The 20269-nt window shown below is 42.3% G+C and overlaps 1 protein-coding gene across 4 annotated transcripts in view; it reads left to right on the top strand.

Annotated features, from left to right (window-relative positions):
* Nucleotides 1-20269, top strand: part of LOC144589973 (tyrosine-protein kinase JAK2-like) — a 165955-nt gene that overhangs the window by 84789 nt on the left and 60897 nt on the right. For all 4 annotated transcript variants that reach the window (XM_078394900.1, XM_078394891.1, XM_078394909.1 and 1 more), the window contains exon 2: nt 2991-3252. In XM_078394900.1, coding sequence (XP_078251026.1) covers nt 3036-3252 — 217 coding nt within the window. In that variant the 5' untranslated portion in view covers nt 2991-3035. The remainder of the gene's footprint in view (nt 1-2990; nt 3253-20269) is intronic.

The following is a 20269-nucleotide window of genomic DNA, read 5'->3' as shown; positions in this document are numbered from 1 at the left end:
TCCCCTTTTATTGTTGGTTTGTTTTTGTGTGTGTGTGTGTGTGTGTATATATGCACACACACTGAGCTTTTTTTCCTTGTTTATTATATTGTTTACAGAGTACTATGTTTACATATTCTGTTGTGCTGATGCAAGTAAGAATTTCATTGTTCTATCTGGGGCATAGGACAATAAAACACTCTTGACTTGATCACATCTCCAGGGGTCCAGATTCAATCTTGACCTGAAGCACTATCTATACTGAGTTTGCATGTTCTTTCTGTGACCACTCGGTCCATTTTCCTCCCTAATCCCAAAGATGTGCTGGTAGGTTAATATGCTGCCGTAAATTTCCTTTTGGTGTCGGTTAATGGCAAAAAGAATCAACAGAAAATTGGTCCAATGTTTGGATGAATAAAGCACGGAGTGCAGAGCAATAAGGAGAAGGAGATTGGGATTGTTTCCCTGGGAACAAGCACAGAACCAATAGATCTAATGGCCTCCTGTGTTATTACTACTTGTAGAAACACTGCTGTTACATGAGTTATGATTATTTTGTTATTGGCAGTATAAGTGTTTGGTTGCTACAGGATACCATGAGTGTGCAAGAGATAATGTCACTTGCAGATCCCCATGCAGTGGGGTTTGTTACAATAGGTCTTGCCTTGGCATTTGCTTGACTTGAAAAACATGCTTGTACCTACTGTACTGGCTTACAGCGTGGTAGGGGTGGGGGGGGGAAGGGGGAGGGAAGTACAGGCGGCATGCCAACATCCACACCAGGGGGGAAGTACAGGCGGCAGGCCAACATCCACTCGCATGCAAAGGCTTTCGGATTTTTGCAGAGAAAATATGGAATTTTGTACTTTTAAAATTATCTTTAACTGATGAAACTGAAGGATAATCAAAGCTCGGCACAAAATGCTGGAGTAACTCAACAGGACAGGCCGCATATCTGGAGAGAAGGAATGGTTTTGGGTCGCTACCCTTCAGACTCAAAGAATCAAAACTCCACTGATTAAATAAACCAAGCTCTAACGCTGGATTCTTCGATTCTAAATGTTACAGTATCCTCAACCTTTGAAGGGTCTTGATCCAAAACACCAAGCGTCCACTTTCCTCAACAGATGCTGCCTGACCTACTAAGTTCCTCCTGCAGTTTGTGCTTTGGTCATCAGTTTAGTTCTGATTCTAATAATAAGATAACAATATTTTGAGAATATAATTCAATATTTTTGCTGTCTGTAAAAAATCCAAACATTAAGGAAACATGGTGCTGCAGTAAGATTATAGTCTGTAATTGGGAAATAAAATGAGCTACGCTATGAAATATCTGAATTTACAGAAAATGTTTGATTGCGTTTGAGAGGCACAAAGATGTTACCATTGTCGCTGGCTTGTATGGAATCGAAAGAGGCTGTATAAAATTAAGAGGAGCCTAGATAGAATAGACAGGAAGAGGCTATTTCCTTTGGCAGAGGACATAGATTTAAAGTATAAGAAAATAACTGCAGATGCTGGTACAAATCGATTTATTCACAAAATGCTGGAGTAACTCAGCAGGTCAGGCAGCATCTCGGGAGAGAAGGAATGGGTGACGTTTCGGGTCGAGACGGGTCTCGAAAGTTCTGAAGAAGGGTCTCGACCCGAAACGTCACCCATTCCTTCTCTCCCGAGATGCTGCCTGACCTGCTGAGTTACTCCAGCATTTTGTGAATAAATAGATTTAAAGTAGTTGCTTGAAGAAATAAGAAGGGAGATGAGATAAAATATTTCTACCCAGAAGATGATCAGCTTGCAGAACTCAGTTCCTGAAAGGCAGATGATGACAGCTTTTGGATGCATCTTTGAAGGACGAGAAATTGGAATCAGGGCAGAGAGGACATGGACACAATGCGCCAAATGGCTTTTCACTGCCATAACTTTTCTGTGATTCCATGGTTTATAAAATTTTAGTCAAAGTTATCAAAACTCCCATAAACTGGTGTGGGAGGAGAGTGATGCAGTTCAGAGATGAGCTGGGCTAGCTGGCCAGGAGTTGTGCAGTATAATGTACATAATTATCGGGACAAGACAGCTGTCAAGACAAGATAAGTGCTTGAATTTTAATTCTCAGATTCGTATCAAGCAGCGGAAGAAAATCGGTGGGATATTTTTGGGCTTTTTGTAGTTTTGGACTATTGTCAAAGTTCCATCTGAGAGCTCGGTGGCTGGGCCATTCCCCAACAACATGTGAGTAGTAGAAAATGAAACCAAGTAAATGTGAGTGGGAATTACTGTGCACCATTGTGAGTGGATGCTGATCGAACTGCATGTGACTTTCATCAGCTGTGGCACGGTGCTTTTAACCTAAGCAGTTACCAGCAGGAAGCCCGGGGTCTTTACGGGGTTAGTGTTCATCTAGTGAAGGCCATTCAGCAAACACAATCTGGGGACTTGATCCCAGTCATAACTTTGCTCAATAACAAGCAGAGCCTTTCCAACTTGAGAAATAAAATGGAGCTCACAGGTACCTTGATCTATGTTCGGAGGGTTGAAATTCCCTATCGCTCAGAATTGTGGATGCAATCACTAGGAGTGATTGAATTTTGGGCACTTAGGGACGCGGGGATGCAGGGATTGGGCAGGTACGTAGACTTGAGCCTAGTTGCAATTTTAATAAAGGGTTGCGCAGGCTGAAAAGGCCAAATGATCTCCTACTGCTCTCGTTTCTTATCATCTTATGAAAGAAAGGATTATTGTAGTTTCTAGCCGAATTCTGACTAATGCAAGGAATGAATTTGCAGTAAGCGTGCAATCCCCTCAAAGTAATCTTACGAATGAATTGTGAAAGAATGCTTTGATGTTTTATGGGTCGGTCTTCCACCACAGACTTCAGCCAGTTGGCATTCCTGTTGATTTCAGTGGATCCTCTAATACTAAATTAATTTGATGCCAGGAAATCCTACTGCCGGGCATGCTTCAGCACATCGCCTCCCTTCAGTTCTTTTGATTTGCCTTTCTGTTTTTAGTTTGCAGTTGTGCGGTGAGAAGTAAACACGGCCTCCCGTTAAAAAATGATGGCCTGCATCACGATCACCGATGTGGACACCGGGACCAGCCCGCTACAAAACGGAGACCTACATCAGAGCCCATGCACCCCGAAGCAGACTGGAACAGGGCTGAAGGTTAATTTTTACCCTATCCCTGGCAAACCCGAGAACAACTGCCTGACCTTGCCACCGGGCGAATATGTTGCAGAAGAGATCTGTGTGACCGCTGCCAAAGCCTGCGGTGAGTACGCTTTTGATGTTTCTCCTGCACATACTTGCACAACATTTTTGCTTCGTTAGATTGGGTTTCTTTAATCGCACTAATAAAAGATTTGTGTTGTAATCGTCTCTCAGAAGCAACCGGTACTGAGGGAAAATTGTATATTCCAATTTTGTAAATTCAGAATGAACCTTTATCAACACACTAACATTTGTTGTCAAGTACAAAGACTCCTATAACACAATCCTGATTACCACACATCAGTCAGAAGGTATAGTACCAGTGGGCATTATCAGAGCGTATAGATCTGTCACTGCAAAACACAGGAATAGTTTTGCCATTGTATAATGTGGGTACGGGTCTGCCAATATAAACACTGTTACAGTAATGGCGTGTTATGAGAGTGTTGTGGAATATGAGTGGCACACAAGACTGGTGGCTGTGGGTCTGTCATTGAATAACACTGGAGTAGAGATGGGGTAAAGGTCTGTAATTGTATTGTGTGGGGATACAGGGTTATCACTATAACACACACACAGTACTGGAAGACACAGGTCTGTCATTTACAGCATTGGGGCAAGGTACTGATGAGACATGTCTGTCGCCATATAATTCCAAAGCACAGTATTGAACAATGGTGCAGTATAATACTGGTGGATACAGATCTGTGACTATCGGGCACTGGAGTATGGTGCTGGTGGCCACAGGCCCGTCACAGTATAACATTAGGCACATTTATAGTGAGGACAGGTCTATTCCTGCACCGGCCATTTTATAACGGAGTATGGTGTTGATGGGGTTGGGTCAGTCACTGCATAACATGGGTGAACAGCATGGAAGGGTGTAGGTCTCTTTATGGCACTGTTATTTTAATAAGCTCTTTTAAAGATTGTAACAGGCATATTCAAAGCAAACGCAATGCTAGCACTTATTTCAAAAGGGCTCGTATACAAAAACAGGGATGTAATGCCGAGGCTCTAAAAGGCGCTGGTAATGCCGCATTTGGAATATTGTGAGCAATTTTGGGTACCATACCTGAGGAAGGATGTGTTGGCTCTGGTGAGGGTCCAGAGGAGGTTTACAAGAATTAGTTGAATAGGTTTACCTATCATGAGGAATGAGAAGGTTAGCCTATGATGAGAGTTTGTCGGCACTGGGACTGTACTTGCTGGAGTTTAGAAGAATGAGGGGGGACCTCATTGAAACATACAGAATAGTGAAAGGCTTGGATAGAATGGATGTGGAGAGGATGTATCCAATAGTGGGTGAGTCTAGGACTATAGGTCATAGCCTTAGAATTACAGGACGTTCGTTTAGGAAGGAGATGAGGAGAAATTTCTTTTCAGAGTTGGAGGGTGGTGAATCTGTGGAATTCTTTGCCACAGAAGGCTGTGGAGGCCAAGTCAGTGGATATTTTTATGGCAGAGATAGATAGATAGATTCTTGATTAGTACAGGTTTCAGAGGTTATGGGGACAAGGCATGAGAATGGGGTTAGGACGGAGAGATGGATTGAATGGCAGCGTAGAAGATGGGCCAAATGGCCTAATTCTACTATCACAAGAGCTTATGATCTTATATTGGGTTGTAAGATCCTTTGATTTTCCATCTCTTCCCAGCCTCTCTCCTAGAATTTACTCTTGTGGGCGATAGGAACCTGAGAGATTTTCAAACATTATGGTGCCATGAAATGGGGGCACTATGTATAAACATTGCTGTAATTTCTACATGGTGAAACCAAAATGTATAAAAATGGCCTTTATTAAAATCTGACAATGTGCACTTTAACCACATGTGATTTTTTACTATTATGAATCTCAAATTGTGGAGTACAGAGGCAAATAGATAAATGATGGGTCTTTGTCCCAAACATTATAGAGGGCACTGTACGTGCAAGGAGTTTCCAAGATCTAATTTCCATGCCTTTGTAAAAAAGGAATGGAAAGAACAGTTATTACTGGTTTCGAGGAGCTCTGACTTATATCATATCATATCATATATATACAGCCGGAAACAGGCCTTTTCGGCCCTCCAAGTCCGTGCCGCCCAGCGATCCCCGTACATTAACACTATCCTACACCCACTAGGGACAATTTTTTTTACATTTACCCAGCCAATTAACCTACATACCTGTACGTCTTTGGAGTGTGGGAGGAAACCGAAGATCTCGGAGAAAACCCACGCAGGTCACGGGGAGAACGTACAAACTCCTTACAGTGCAGCACCCGTAGTCAGGATCGAACCTGAGTCTCCGGCGCTGCATTCGCTGTAAAGCAGCAACTCTACCGCTGCGCTACCGTGCCGTGGGAAAAACGACTAATAAGAGCCGATGAGTCACTTTATGCTCAGGCACATTTTCTTTCCTCTCTTCTTCTCAATGCCTTGCCTTCCTCCCCTCCTTACTTCCAGCTCCAGGCCACAACTCCAGATGGCCTGCCGCTCGCCAGTATTTTATCCTGCAGTAACGGCTGCTATGTGCTTTGTTGTTAGCTGCTCAGTAAATCTCCTCTCCCTGTGGTGACTCCGATGTCACGTTTCCAGGCCTCCTGTGTTCAAGGCACAGCCTCCAAAACCTTGTTGCTCAACTTGACTGGTGACACTGATACTTGAATTTGCTTTATTATTAAAGAATGAATAAAAGCACTTCCCTCTGGAAGGTGACTCTGGACTGTCAAAGCAGCCACAGCCAGACATAAAAACAGCTTTTTACCACGAGTAGTAGTTCAACTCAATAACGAAAGTCTGTAGACTCTTTTTTCCTCTGGTTTAATTTCACCCACATGTTTTGACCATAATGTTATATCCTTATTGTTTTGATATGGTTATGCTTTATTCTTAATTGTTAACTGTATGTTTATGTTGTCATTTGTGAGTGGAGCACCAAGGCACATTCTTTGTATATGCACATATTGGCCAATAAACTTATTCATTCATTCATTTCATTTCAAAACACCCTTGCTGCATTCCAACATCGCGCAGTTATTGAACGGAACCAAATATTTTATTATCCTGCATTGTGAAACTTCATGCACTAAATTCTACTGCATTAAATCCAATGACTTGTGTTGATCATATCCTGATGCAACAAGTATAAACCAATCCATTTTATTGAAGTTTGAATATAGTTTTGTTGCAGGAAAGTTTTCAGTCTTGGGTCCTGATTTTGAAGATCATTTTAATCTGTTCCATCTCCAATGAAGGTTCTGCCTTTTGCCCACAATGTACCCTTGAAGACCAACACTCAATTTGCAGACTTAAAATCCGAAAGAGTATTTTTTGTTTATAAATGCAGCATGGAAACAGGCCCTTCAGCCCACTGAGTCCACGCCGACCATTGATCACCTGTTCACCCTAGTTCTATGTTATCCCAATGTCGCACCACTGCCTACACAAACTAAGGGTCATTTACAGAGGCCAAGCAACTTGCAAGCCTACATGTTTTGGGATGTTGGGAGAAAATTGGACCCTGGTGGAAACCCATGTGATCATAGGGAGAACGTGCAAACTCCACACAGACAGCACCCGAGTTCAGGATCGAACCTGGGTCTTTGTGAGCCTAACAAATACAATGGGTACATGGAAAATATTAACTGCTCTTTCCCCTTCAAATTTCACATGATCCTTGCTTGGAAGTAAATTGCTGGCCTTCAGCATTGCAGCATCCTTACCCAACACCATTGTGTATTCTTGCGCGATTAATTCTACAAGCAAAATTGACTCAGGGCCAAGACTGCAGAGCCAGACATTCTGAGTGAAAGAAAATTAGGCTTGGTGTCTTCAGCATCAGCATTGGGCAATAAAATGGACTTTGCTGAACTGCATCTCCATGCATGAGGAGTGAGCATTCCTGAGGTTTGTTATAGTGAGGATGAAGAGACCCAGGACAAAGGTTGGCCCTTATCCTACCATCTATTCCCTCAGATTCATCTACACTTCATCTGCACATATCTCAGATCAGCAATCAGACTGAAGAACAGTGTTTAATTGAATAAGTAAGCAGACTTCTTGGTTGCAAGAAATTATTTTGCTTCCGTCACTATCTTGTTACCAAGTAACTGACTTCTCAAGCTGCAGCTGCATCTGCATCTGCATCGTCACTCCTTTGAGCCCCAGACTGAGCAAGAGACTGAATGAGTGAGGTATTGTGTAGGAAGGAACTGCAGATGCTGGTTTAAACAGATAATAGACATAAAAAGCTGGAGTAACTCAGCGGGACTGGCAACAACTCTGGAGACAAGGAATGGGTGACATTTTGAGTCAAGACCCTTCTTCAGTCTAGTCAGGCAAAAGGAAACGAGAAATATAGACGATGATGTAGAGAGATATAGAACAATTATACATCACCGACACCAAATGTAGACTGGGCGATCATTTTGCTGAACATTTTCGCTCAGACCGCGTAGACAAACGTGATCTCCCGGTTGCTAAACATTTTAATTCTCCTTCCCATTCCCACACTGATCTTTCTGTCCTCGGTCTCCCTCATTGTCAGAGTGAAGCTAAACGCAAATTGGAGGAACAACATCTCGTATTTCACTTGGGCAGCTTACAACCCAGTGATATGAATATTGATTTCTCTAACTTCGTAACCCCGGCATTCCCTCTCTCTCTCTCTCTCTCCATCCCTCCCACACCCAAGTCACACCAGCTTCTCGTTTTCACCCAACAGCACCTAACAATGGCCCATTTCCTTTATCAGCATTGTGCTCGCTTGCATTGTCCCCAGGGTGAATGGCCATCTGTCACAGAATCCAGAAGGTCAAAAATGAAAACAAAGATAATTATGTTTCATCAACTCTCCTCCCTCCACAAAACAAGCCCCTTGCTCCTCCCAAATCCTGGTTTGCAGGGGAAATTTCATTTATCCCCTGTGGTCTCACTCAGGCAGAGGTTTTGCATCTCTCAGTAAGAATGTAAAGTCCCACAGATCACTCTTACTGATGCAGCGAGGGAAAGTCACCAGCTCAGCAAGCAGCAAGCTACTCTGCTGCAGGGCCGTCTTTACAGCATTATGGGCCCCGGGCAAAGCAGTGTACTGGGGCCCCTACGACAACTCTCCTCCTCCCACCCTCCCCGTCGCCCCCACCGTTACTCTCCCCCACCCCCCTTTCCCTACCAGCCCCCCCCCCTGTCGTGCCGGCGAAAAGCACTTACCGAAAAGCACTTAGCGATGGACTTAGGGTGCTACATTGTTGCGAAAAGCACTTACAGATCGCTGTGAGAAGCACTTAGGGATGGAAAAGCAAAGCACTTAGAGAGCTAATTGTTGCGAAACAGATCGCTGTGAGAAGTACTTAGGGATGGAAAATGTTGCGAAAAAAACACTTGGGGACCGAAAATGTTGCGAAAAAAGCACTTATTGAACCTACATTTTTAAAGTAGTATTTATTTATTGCAAGTCACTTAACATACACAGATCAGCATGGGGCCCCTATGCTCGTGGGGCCCCGGGCAAGTGCCCATCAGGCCCATACGTTAAGACGGCCCTGCTCTGCTGGTCCAGTTGCATTCCAAACAGGACTGACTGCACTGGTTACTGGTTACTGCAGCCACTGACAACTAGACATTCCAGCATGGCCTCGTGCGTGTCTGAAAACTGGTTTTAATGTTTGGGTCATGGATAGAAACAAAATGCAGGAGAACTCAACAGATCAGGCGTCATCCCTGGAAAACATGGAACTGAAGAAGGGTTCTGACACAAAATGTCCCATATCCATGATCTCCAGGGATGCAGTCTGACCTGCTGAGTTACTCCGGCATTTTGTGTTTATCTTTGGTATAAACCAGCATCTGTAGTTTCTTGTTATTTTATTCATGTTTGGGTGTATCATTATCCAGAGTCTCACCATGACAGGACCCAGGCACTTGACAAGAAAGTCCACAAGCTCCTATTTTCATAGATACAGTGATGATTGGAAAGTGAGTAACTTTTTCAGCCCCAAACCCAAATGTGCTATGATCACTCATACTCACCCTGAGAATTATAATTTAACCACAGCCTGAAAATAGTGTCACAATCCTCCCTGATCTTTACAGTTCTTGATCACTCATCTGAAGGATATTTTTTGAACCATGAGTAATTCCACACCCATTGGTATTCCAGCAAGGCTGTTCCTATTTTGTTACCTTGTTTCTTCTTGCTGAAATAGTTTCTCTCTTGTATTCTCAGGGCCTGGCATTTGTGGTGTCTGTTGGCCTTTATTGAAAGAGGATTTGAGAACAAGGATAGAGATGATGTGTTTCAATATTATTGGGGCCTAGGGTGACCACATCTGGCATGTTTAATGTAGGTCCAGCCTTCCTACCAATGGAAGGTTACACTCGCAGCTGAGGGAGAACAGCAAAGGTTCGCCAGAGCAATTGGTGCAGTGTGGGAGTTGTCCTGTGAGGAGAGAATTATACAGATAGAGGCTCCACTCTAGAATATAAAAAAAGAGCGATGATCCAATTGAAATGTACAAAATCTCTATGGGGTTTGTGAGGGTTGCTAGTGCTACACATGTGAGTTTAAACTAATTAGTGGGGGGGAGGGGTTGACAAATTGGCAATATAAAGATGGAGTTAAAGGGGAAGTGAATACAGGAAAAGTTGCAAAAGACTCCCAAACTAATGGGAAGGAAAGTTCGAGAAGGGATAAGAGAGTAAGGTCAGGGCCAATAGTGACCGGTGTGAGAGGGGAGGTGAATACCGAAGTTAAAGTGTTGTATTTGAATGCGCGAAGTATAAAAAATAAAGTGGATGAGCTTGAGGCTCAGTTAGATATTGGCAAGTATGATGTTGTGGGAATTACAGAGACATGGCTACAAGAGGACCAGTGCTGGGAGCTGAATATTCAGGGGTATATGTCCTATCGAAAAGACAGACAGGTGGGTAGAGGGGGTGGGGTCGCTCTGTTGGTAAGGAATGATATTCAGTCCCTTTCAAGGGGTGACATAGAATCAGGAGATATAGAGTCAGTATGGACAGAACTGAGGAATTGTAAGGGTAAAAAGACCCTAATGGGAGTTATTTACAGGCACCCAAACAGTAGCCTGGACATAGGGTGCAAGTTGAATCAAAAGTTAAAATTGGCATGTTGCAAAGGTAATGCTACGTTGGGTATGGGAGATTTCAACATGCAGGTAGACTGTGAAAATCAGGTTGGTACTGGATCCCAAGAAAGGGAGTTTGTGGAGTGCCTCCGAGATGGATTCTTAGAACAGCTTGTACTGGAGCCTACCAGGGAGAAGGCAATTCTGGATTTAGTGTTGTGTAATGAACCGGATTTGATAAGGGAACTCAAGGTAAAAAAGCCATTAGGAGGTAGTGATCATAATATGATAAGTTTTAATCTACAATTTGAGAGAGAGAAGGGAAAATCGGAAGTGTCAGCACTACTGTTGAGCAAAGGGGACTATGGAGGTATGAGGGAGGAGCTGGCCAGAGTTGACTGGAAAGAGACCCTAGCAGGGAAGACGGTGGAACAACAATGGCAGGTATTTCTGGGAATAATACAGAAGGTGCAGGATCAGTTCATTCCAAAAAGGAAGAAATATTCTAAGGGGAGTAAGAGGAGACCGTAGCTGACAAGGGAAGTCAAGAACAGTATAAAAATAAAAGAGAAGAAGTATAACATAGCAAAGATGAGCGAGAAGCCAGAGGATTGGGACTCTTTTAAAGAGCATCAGAAGATAACTAAAACGGCAATGGGGAGAAAAGATGAGGTACGAAGGTAAGCCAGCCAAGAATATAAAGAAGGATAGTAAAAGCTTCTTTAGGTACATGAAGAGAAAAAAAATAGTTAAGACAAATGTGGGTCCCTTGAAGACAGAAGCAGGTGAATTTATTATGGGGAACAAGGAAATAGCAGGCGAGTTGAACAGGTACTTTGGATTTGTCTTCACTAAGTAAGACACAAACAATCTCCCAGAAGTACCAGTGGACAGAGGTCCGAGGGTAACGGAGGAACTAAAGGAAATTCACATTAGGCAGGAGATGGTGTTGGGTAGACTGATGGGACTGAAGGCTGATAAATCCCTTCACATTGAACATTTTCCAATGTTCTATAGATTCAGCAGTTCCTGTGGATTGGAGGGTAGCTAATGTTATCCCACTTTTTAAGAAAGGAGGGAGAGAGAAAACAGGAAATTATAGACCAGTTATCCTGACATCAGTGGTGGGAAAGATGCTGGAGTAAATTATAAAAGAGAAAATTATTGAGGAACATTTGGATAGCAGTAACAGGATCATTCAGAGTCAGCATGAATTTACGAAGGGGAAATCATGCTTGACGAATCTCCGGGAATTTTTTGAGGATGTAACTAGGAAAATGGACAAGAGAGAGCCGGTGGATGTAGTGTACCTTGACTTTCAGAAAGCCTTTGATAAGGTCCCACATAGGAGATTAGTGGGCAAAATTAGAGCACATGGTATTGGGGGTAGGGTACTGACATGATAGAAAATTTGTTGGCAGACAGGAAACAAAGAGTGGGGATAAATGGGTCCCTTTCAGAATGGCAGACAATGACTAGTGGGGTACCACAAGGCTCAGTGCTGGGTACGCAGCTATTTACAATATACATTAATGACTTAGATGAAGGGATTAAAAGTAACATTAGCAAATTTGCAGATGACACAAAGCTGGGTGGCAGTGTGAAGTGTGATGAGGATGCAGGGTGACTTGGACAGGTTGTGTGAGTGGGCAGATGCATGGCAGATGCAGTTTAATGTGGATAAATGTGAGGTTATCCAGTTTGGTGGTAAGAACAGGAAGGCAGATTATTATCTGAATGGTGTCAAGTTAGGAAAAGGGGAAGTAAAACGAGATCTGGGTGTCCTAGTTCATCAGTCACTGAAAGTAAGCATGCAGGTACAGCAGGCAGTGAAGAAAGCTAATGGAATATTGGCCTTCATAATAAGATGAGTTGAGTATAGGAGCAAAGAGGTCCTTCTGCAGTTGTACAGGGCCCTAATGAGACCACACCTGGAGTATTGTGTGCAGTTTTGGTCTCCAAATTTGAGGAAGGACATTCTTACTCTTGAGGGAGTGCAGCAGAAGGTACACGAGGTTAATTCCCGAAATAGCGAGAATGTCGTATGTTGAAAGACTGGAGCGACTGGGCTTGTACACTCTGGAATTTAGAAGGATGAGAGGAGATCTTATTGAAACATATAAGATTATTAAGGGATTGGACGTGCTAGAGGCAGGAAACATGTTCCCGATGTTGGGGGAGTCCCGAACCAGGGGCCACAGTTTAAGAATAAGGGGTAGGCCATTTGGAACGGAGATGAGGAAAAACGTTTTCACTCTGAGTTGTGAAGCTGTGGAACTCTCTGCCTCAGAAGGCAGTGGAGGCCAATTCCCTGGATGCTTTCAAGAGAGAGTTAGATAGAGCTCTTAATGAAAGCGCAGTCAAGGGATATGGGGAGAAGGCAGGAACGGGGTACTGATTGTGAATGATTAGCCATGATCACGGTAAATGGTGGTGCTGGCTCGAAGGGCCGAATGGCCTACTCCTGCACCTATTGTCTATTGATGTCGAGATGACGTTTCTCCTGACAGGTACATCGAGAACCAAGTGTCAAAATCAAGGGTCAGCCTTTTAGGACAGAGATGAGAAGAAATTACTTTATTCAGAGGAATGGACCTTTGAAATTCTCCACCTGTGTGAATGTGGAGTCTCAATAATCATTCTGAACAGAAGTTAGTTGAATTTGAATTTTGGATATTAAGTGAATTGAACAACGGGAGTTTATTGAAGGGAAGTGGTGCTGACATAAAAGGTCTTATAAATGGTTTTATTGAGTGTGGTATTTCTTAGGTTGTATATTTAAGTATGTTGTAGTATGCTTCAGGTACTGCAGTGTGGAGCTTAAACAAGAGTCTACCAAAATTTAACACTAAAATATTTCACCACCTATTCAGTAAACTGTTTGCAAAGACTACATCTGGAATTTGTAAGAGAAAGATACCTGCTTGGAGACCTTGCACAATAATGGTGCCAGGCTCCCAGCCAGTGCCAGTGAGTGTGTCCTAAATTGACAATATGTCAGAGAGCAGGGACTGCAATATATGCTTTTATGGAAATCTGAAATTAGAACAGAAAATGTAATCACCGGGTCAGGTAGCATATTTGGAAAGAGAAATATTGGCGATCAAGACCTTAAGCATCAGATTGTAGAAGCCTCAGAGAAAGCCACAACCACTGTTAGACTAAAAGAGACCAAAGCTGGCCTCCAGCCCCACACACCATATATCTGGTACTTGTTTCAGACAGACCCCTTTAATGTATGACAAAGTCGGCCCAAATGTTGTAAAGATTTCTTCTGCTTGGGCTAATGAAGTCGGCAGCAGTAGAGTGATAGAGCTGCCATTACACCGCCAGAGACCCAGGTTTGAATCTGACTACGGCTGCTGTCTGTACGGAGTTTCTATGTTCACCCTGTGTCTGCATCGGTTTTATCCGGGATTTCCAGTATCCCCCACACTCCAAAGACGTTCAGGTTTGTAGGTTAATTGGCTTGGTATAAATGTAAATTGTCCCTAGCGTGTGTAGGACAGTGTTGGTGTGTGGTGATTGCTGGGCAGCAAGGACTCAGTGGGAGGAAGGACCAGTTTCCGCGCTGTATCACTAAACTAAATAAAGTCACTGCCAGTCACCACTTTCATTCCAAAGTGCCTCTCTGTGTTAGTGCATCAGACACATTGAAGATAGAAATCATCAAGTCCCTTTTTTTCGAGGATATTCAGTGTTTTAACACACAAACATTACACATTGTGATCCAATTTTTCTTTTTTTGTAGTTCTAATTTCATTCCCAACCTAGGAGCAGTAGACACAGCAACGGGGTATCAGCACGACGAGATTAATATCGTTCAAATTTCATACTCTATATCCTCTTTATCAGGGTCATGTAGAGAGAAGGGTCAATATGCGCCTTCTGAATTCAAACAATGATTTTCATTTCCAGACAAGATTACTTAGCACTGTACATCTTTACACTACCATGACAGAGCCATGATTGGTAAATGCTATTAATGATCTGGCTGTTGACAATTCCCAGGGACTGCATGACAATAAATGCCTTCACAACTTCAATTACCATCCTCCTCTCTTCTGCACACTCTTCAGCTGTAATAATGTTGAATCAGGGAAAGTTTACTTGACAGAAGGAGGCCATTCAACCAACAATATCTGTGCCAGTCAAGAAAGAGTTACCCAACCCAATTCCCACTTAGCACCAGGTCTATATCTGTGCCAGTCATTACTCTTGAATCGTACATCTATAGTATGTAGAGTTAAAAAAGGATAAGGATTTCTGCCTCTTGTCAGCCATTTTAAGCAATGATTCCAAAATCCCCAACATTGCGAGTGAAATAATATTTTCTCATGCAATCTTTTCAAAAATTCCTTCGAATCCACATCTCCTGGTATTTGACCAAATTGCCCAAGGAAAATAGGTCCTTCCTATTTACTTAGTCTAGGCCCCTCACAATCTGATACACTTCAGTTAAAAGTCACTCCAACTCCATTAGTTCCAAAGAAAACACCTGATTATGTCATTTTTAGTTAAGAGGGGTGGAAGGTTAAACTGGGAGTTGGTGGTGTTGATTCTCAGGAGGAGTGTGAGGCTATCTATATCTGCTGTTTGGTAAATGGGATTGTGATTATAACGTTGCACATTGTTCTCCCAAAAAGCTGACAAAGACAGCTGAAAAATCACTTGCCAACAGTGCTTTGTTGTCAATAGGCCTTGTAAATGTTTTGAAATACCACATTGTGATTCAAGATGAAATGTGGCAGCATTTATTAAACAATACAGAAGCATGGAAAAAAAAATTCTCGTGTTGTCCGAAATTTAGAAGTTTGTTTTAATTCTTCAAAGCGACCGAGTCCTTCTGAATGAGGGCTTATGTCTTTAAAAAGTGCTGTGGGAAATAAAAATATCATTGCAGGTTGAATAAATAAATTACGGAGGGAGGAGGCCATTTGAAGAAGGGTCTCGACCCGAAACGTCACCCATTCCTTCTATCCAGAGATGTTGCCTGTCCCACTGAGTTACTCCAGCATTTTGAGTCTATCTTCAGTGTAAACCAGCATCTGCAGTTCCTTCCTGCCCAATTAACTACTTGTTTCACATAAACTAACATCTCTTTAGGTATTAGTTTAGTTTAGAGATACACCATGGAAACAGGCCCTTCAGCCCACCAAGTCAACACTGACCATTGATCAGCCATTCAGACTAGTTTTACGTTATCCGACTTTCACTTCCACTCCCTGCACATTAGGGGTGGTTTACAGAGGCCAATTAACCTACAAACCCCCACATCCTTATGATGTTGGGGGAAATCGGAATGCCTGGAGAAAACCCAGCCAGTCAAAGGGAAAATGTGCAAACTCCGCACGATCAGTACTCAAGGTAGTGATCAAACCTGGGTCTCTGGCGCTGTGAGGCAGCAGTTCTACCAGTTGTACCACTGCTCCTGTCATTGGATTCATTGCGTTTTAATTGTTCTTCAATTTCAACTCCAAAATGCCGTTCTGCACACAATTAATCATATAGTTTGGCGATGACACAAATAGATGGAAGGATATGTTACACTGAGGATATGCAGACTCTGCAACAGGAAATAGATAGATTGTGTGAGTAGGCACATAAGTTGGCAAATGGAGGTTAATGTGAGTTCATGCATGTAGGTGAGGGGAACCTAAAAGTAGACTATTGTCTAAAAAGCGAAAGATTGCAGGTAAGTGAAGTACAGAGTCTTCTTGTGCCCAAATCACAAAAGGTTGGCAGGCAGGTGAAGCAAGTAATTAGGAAAGCAAATAATATATTGATCTTTATTGAAAGTTGGTCGGAATTTAGAAACTGGAAAACTAATGTCTACTAATATAAGTCCATGTCTACTAACATCGGAGACAATCAAAAAGAAATTCACTCAACTCATCCTTGGGATAAGAGGGTTATGAAAAAAAAGGCTAGGATATATGATCTATATGCTTTCAAAGTTACAAGAATGAAGTGAGACCTTATTGAAACATATAAGATGCTCAGGGGTATAACAGGATAGATGCTGTGATGTTTCCACCAGTGGAACTGTACTTTAATCCAACCAATTTATATAAATCTTTGAAGGTTCAGCATTGATTCCTGTGACACACCATTCAATAATCTTTTTATGAGCGAAAGACTCATTTTTGGTCACAGTCTTCCTTCTACTGGTCAGCCAACTTATATCAATGCAAAATGTAGCCTCCTGCACCAAAAACTTTTATTTTCCACAATTACCTTGGATATGGTGCGTTTTCAAGTGCTATCTGGATGTCAAGGTGCAATCCATCTACATAGTATCTGTTACTTCTTGAAAAGATTCAGTAAATTGGTTATAATTTCCCCTCAGCAAGACCGTCAACTTGCTTGCTTGCATCAAATGCCTGTATGTCCTGTCAGATGTGTCCATGTTGTGCAAACTTCTTTCTTCACTGCTACAATTTACAAAGACTATTTTAAGCGATGTACTTGATGTGGTAGTCATGTTATTTTGGTGTTAAACAGGAGTCCCAATTATGGTCGATTGCTCAGACCAAAGCTTGTTTCCGCATTCCCACGCCTCCCCAATTTTAATATAGAATTGTGCAACATAACATTGGGTCACGTTGTGCAGCAGGTGTTTAGATTCTGTACATGCTGCTTGCCAACTTCACCTTTACCTACTCTGCTTCCCGTAAATTGCACGTCCAAACCCTTTCAAACATTTTAAAAGGCTGGAAGTTCGCATTTGCCTTGTTCTCATAGCAGAATTATTAGTGGCTATTTTATCATTAATTTCCTCTGTACTGAACATCCCCATGGGTTGAAACATGTTCTGTGTTTATCCCATAAAACCCTTTCACCATTTGCTTAAACCATGCCATTCTCTTTCTCCATGAAAAGCATGATTTTTAATCTGAACTAAAACAAAACAAAATACTGAAAGCACTCATCAGGTCAGGCGGCATCTGTGGAGAGGGAATCAATTAAAATCCTTCAACAAAACACGGAAAGAGACCAAAAAGTACAAAGTGCTGGAGAAAACTCAGCAGGTCAGGCAGTATCTGTGGAGGGAAATGGACAGATGACATTTCATGTCAGCATCTTTCTTCAGATGGAAGAATTTCTCTCCTCAGATGCAGCCTGACCCACTGAGTTGTTCCATCGCTGTGTTGTTCAATATTCCAACATCAGCAGCAGTGACGATGGGTGTGTAGAAGGATGAGTAGAACAAAGAACATTTCTGATAGGGTGAGATCAAATAAATAAATGTGATGGTAAAGTAGTAGATAAATGTTTTTTGTGTAAATTTGCCAACAGTAAAAGCTGTAGGGCTGGTACAGACAAACCTTACAGATAGAAAATGAAAAACTGAGCCGAAATGGTGACAGGCAGATTCCAATTCTGATACGATCGAAAAGAAAGCCAGACCTAACATTGGAGAACTTAATACTGATTCCTGAAAGCCACAAGATGAGGTTTTGTTCCTCAAGAACTAATATAATTTGTCATAAAAGCTGGAAATGTTGGAAACACTCAGCAGGTTGGCAGCATCTGTGGAAAATGAAAGTTATCATTTCATATAGATGACCCTTTGCACAGAGAGAGAGAGAGATCTTTTTTTCTTTTTTTCTTTCTTTTTTTCTTTTTTTCTTTTTTTTTTAAATTGCAGAGAGTGAAGGGGAAGAGGGGTGGTGGGCGGCAGAATAGATAGAACAAAGGAAACTCCTCTGTTCGGATGATGTTAGGGTTGCCACAGGAATACATTGTTCACAACGTCACCTCGTTGATAGATTAATGAGGGGAATTAGAAGTAGGGAAATCATAGAAAATCTGTGACATACAGGTCAGAGCTGTAACAAAGAATTGAAACCAAAAGGAGACTGTTGGAAATACCCCACAGATCAATCAAAGAAATCTGTTTCGCATTTACTTCCCAGCTTGTATATTAACATTTTTAATACAAATTCTGTTTGACGTAATTTTTGTTTTTATTTTATTAGAATAAGGAAAGGTGAGAAATAAATTAGTTGCAGAGAAGTGAGAGGGTTAGAGAGAACCAGAGGAACATCTGTGGTAGGGACGAAGCCAGGAAGGACTGTGATTGTGCCCGCAGAGAGGGGTGGTGAAGGCATATTGATTGCAGCTAATCTGAATGGAGGAGAGTAGATGGAGGCAAATAAAGTGAGAGTGGGAAAGAAAGAAAAGGCAAAATTGGAATTGCAAGGCAGACGGCACTGCAGTTGCAGAAAATCTGAAATAAAAGAAGAATACTCAGGAGGCTAGGCAACAAATGTACAGAGAGAAAAACTTAGTTTGAAATCTGACCTAGCTCATGGGTATACCGTCTCATGAAATCTTTTCAGAGAGTCCATTCATGCATTGTGTGGGTATTAAGAGTATCTGTCTTTCATGGAGGTGAGAGAGTTTAAAGGGGTGGGAGGGAAAGTCAGGAGGGGAAGAAGATGTTTTTGAGAGGAAGCCTGGGATGCCAATGAAACAATCAAGGTGAGAGTGATCGATAGGTAATCATGGAAAGCAATAATCTGAAGATATTGAGGAGAAGATTAATGTAATGGAGGAGTTGGAGGGCAGGGAGAGAGACGATCTATAACATCAGCAGGGAATGAAAGCAAATTGGAGAGTCTAGGTAAGGCGGGGGGGGGGGGGGGCGGCAAGATTGGTTGGTTGAAGCAGTTTGTGAATAAAGGGAACAGAGATGAGCCTTAAGGAAAATGGATGCCTCGGTCTTCAAGGCTGAAGCTTAGATAGAGGTGGGTCTTATAACAATTGCTGGTTGGAATTTGTTCCAGCCAAATCTACACTGACTGTATGTTGTGTGTATATATGTGCTGTCATCTTGAGCGATAATGTACAATACACCAGCTGGCATTACACACATGTCCAAAAGCTCCTACAAATAAGAGTTTCCATTAGCTTTGCATTTTTTGAGGAGTGTAAGATTTGTTTAACAAAATGCTGTGTGTTTTATAGAATGTTTTTGTAAGTCTTAGGATTATGTGGCCAGAAACTCACTGGAGGTTGCAAACAATCTGGCTCTGCCAATGTCTGAATCCAGAAAGTAGGTCGATCAGGCATTTATTCTGCAAGGTTCATTTGGATGAAATTACTCCCTCTGTAAGAATGGGTAGCAGGCAAGTAACAACAGCACAGAGGTGTAATGTTTATTAAATCAAAATAAACTTTAATCAGAATAAAAAAAATATATCAGACAAGAACTGTGCAAGAATTCTTCTGACATTTTCAGAGGCAAAACATACATTCATTAGCGTTGTCAAAATGTGGCATGGGGCTAGACACCAAAAGATTAGGTGCGGCATGGTGGCGCAGCGGTAGAGTTGCTGCCTTACAGCGAATGCAGCGCCGGAGACTCGGGTTCGATCCTGACTACGGGCGCCGTCTGTACGGAGTTTGTATATTCTCCCCGTGACCTGCGTGGGTTTTCTCCGAGATCTTCGGTTTCCTCCCACACTCCAAAGACGTACCGCCCCGACGTGGCAACTCCAACAGCCTGACCGTGGGAGAAGACGGCAGGGGAAGAGAAAAAGACATTCTGGCCTTCCATCACAGTGAGGAGGTGACTGGAGGAGACTCACTGTGATGGATGTTTCTTTTGTTTGGTGTTAGTTTGTGATTGTATGTCTTATTGCATTTTTATTGATTATTCTTATTGGTCTTATTGTTGAACTGCGGGTAATGTTTCATTTCACTACACATTTATGTGTATGTGACAAATAAACGACTATTGACTATGTAGGTTTATTGACTGGGCAAATGTTTTTAAAAAAAATTGTTCCTAGTGTGTGTAGGATAGTGTTAACGTGCGGGGATCGCTGGGCGGCACGGACCTGGTGGGCCGAAGGGTGTGTTTCCGCGCTGTATCTCTAAATCTAAAAAAAAAAATTAAGAGAATAACTGGCAGTTCAAAATGTTGTATTATTCATTTGAACCCCACCTTTAACCTCGGCTGACGAATGATATTCCAATCAATGCCTGACATGTATTGTA

The sequence above is a fragment of the Rhinoraja longicauda genome, chromosome 3 (genome assembly GCF_053455715.1).
Source record: "Rhinoraja longicauda isolate Sanriku21f chromosome 3, sRhiLon1.1, whole genome shotgun sequence".
Taxonomy (NCBI): Eukaryota; Metazoa; Chordata; class Chondrichthyes; order Rajiformes; family Arhynchobatidae; genus Rhinoraja; species Rhinoraja longicauda.
Note: the sequence above shows the minus strand (reverse complement) of the source record. Positions and strands in the feature narration are given on the sequence as shown.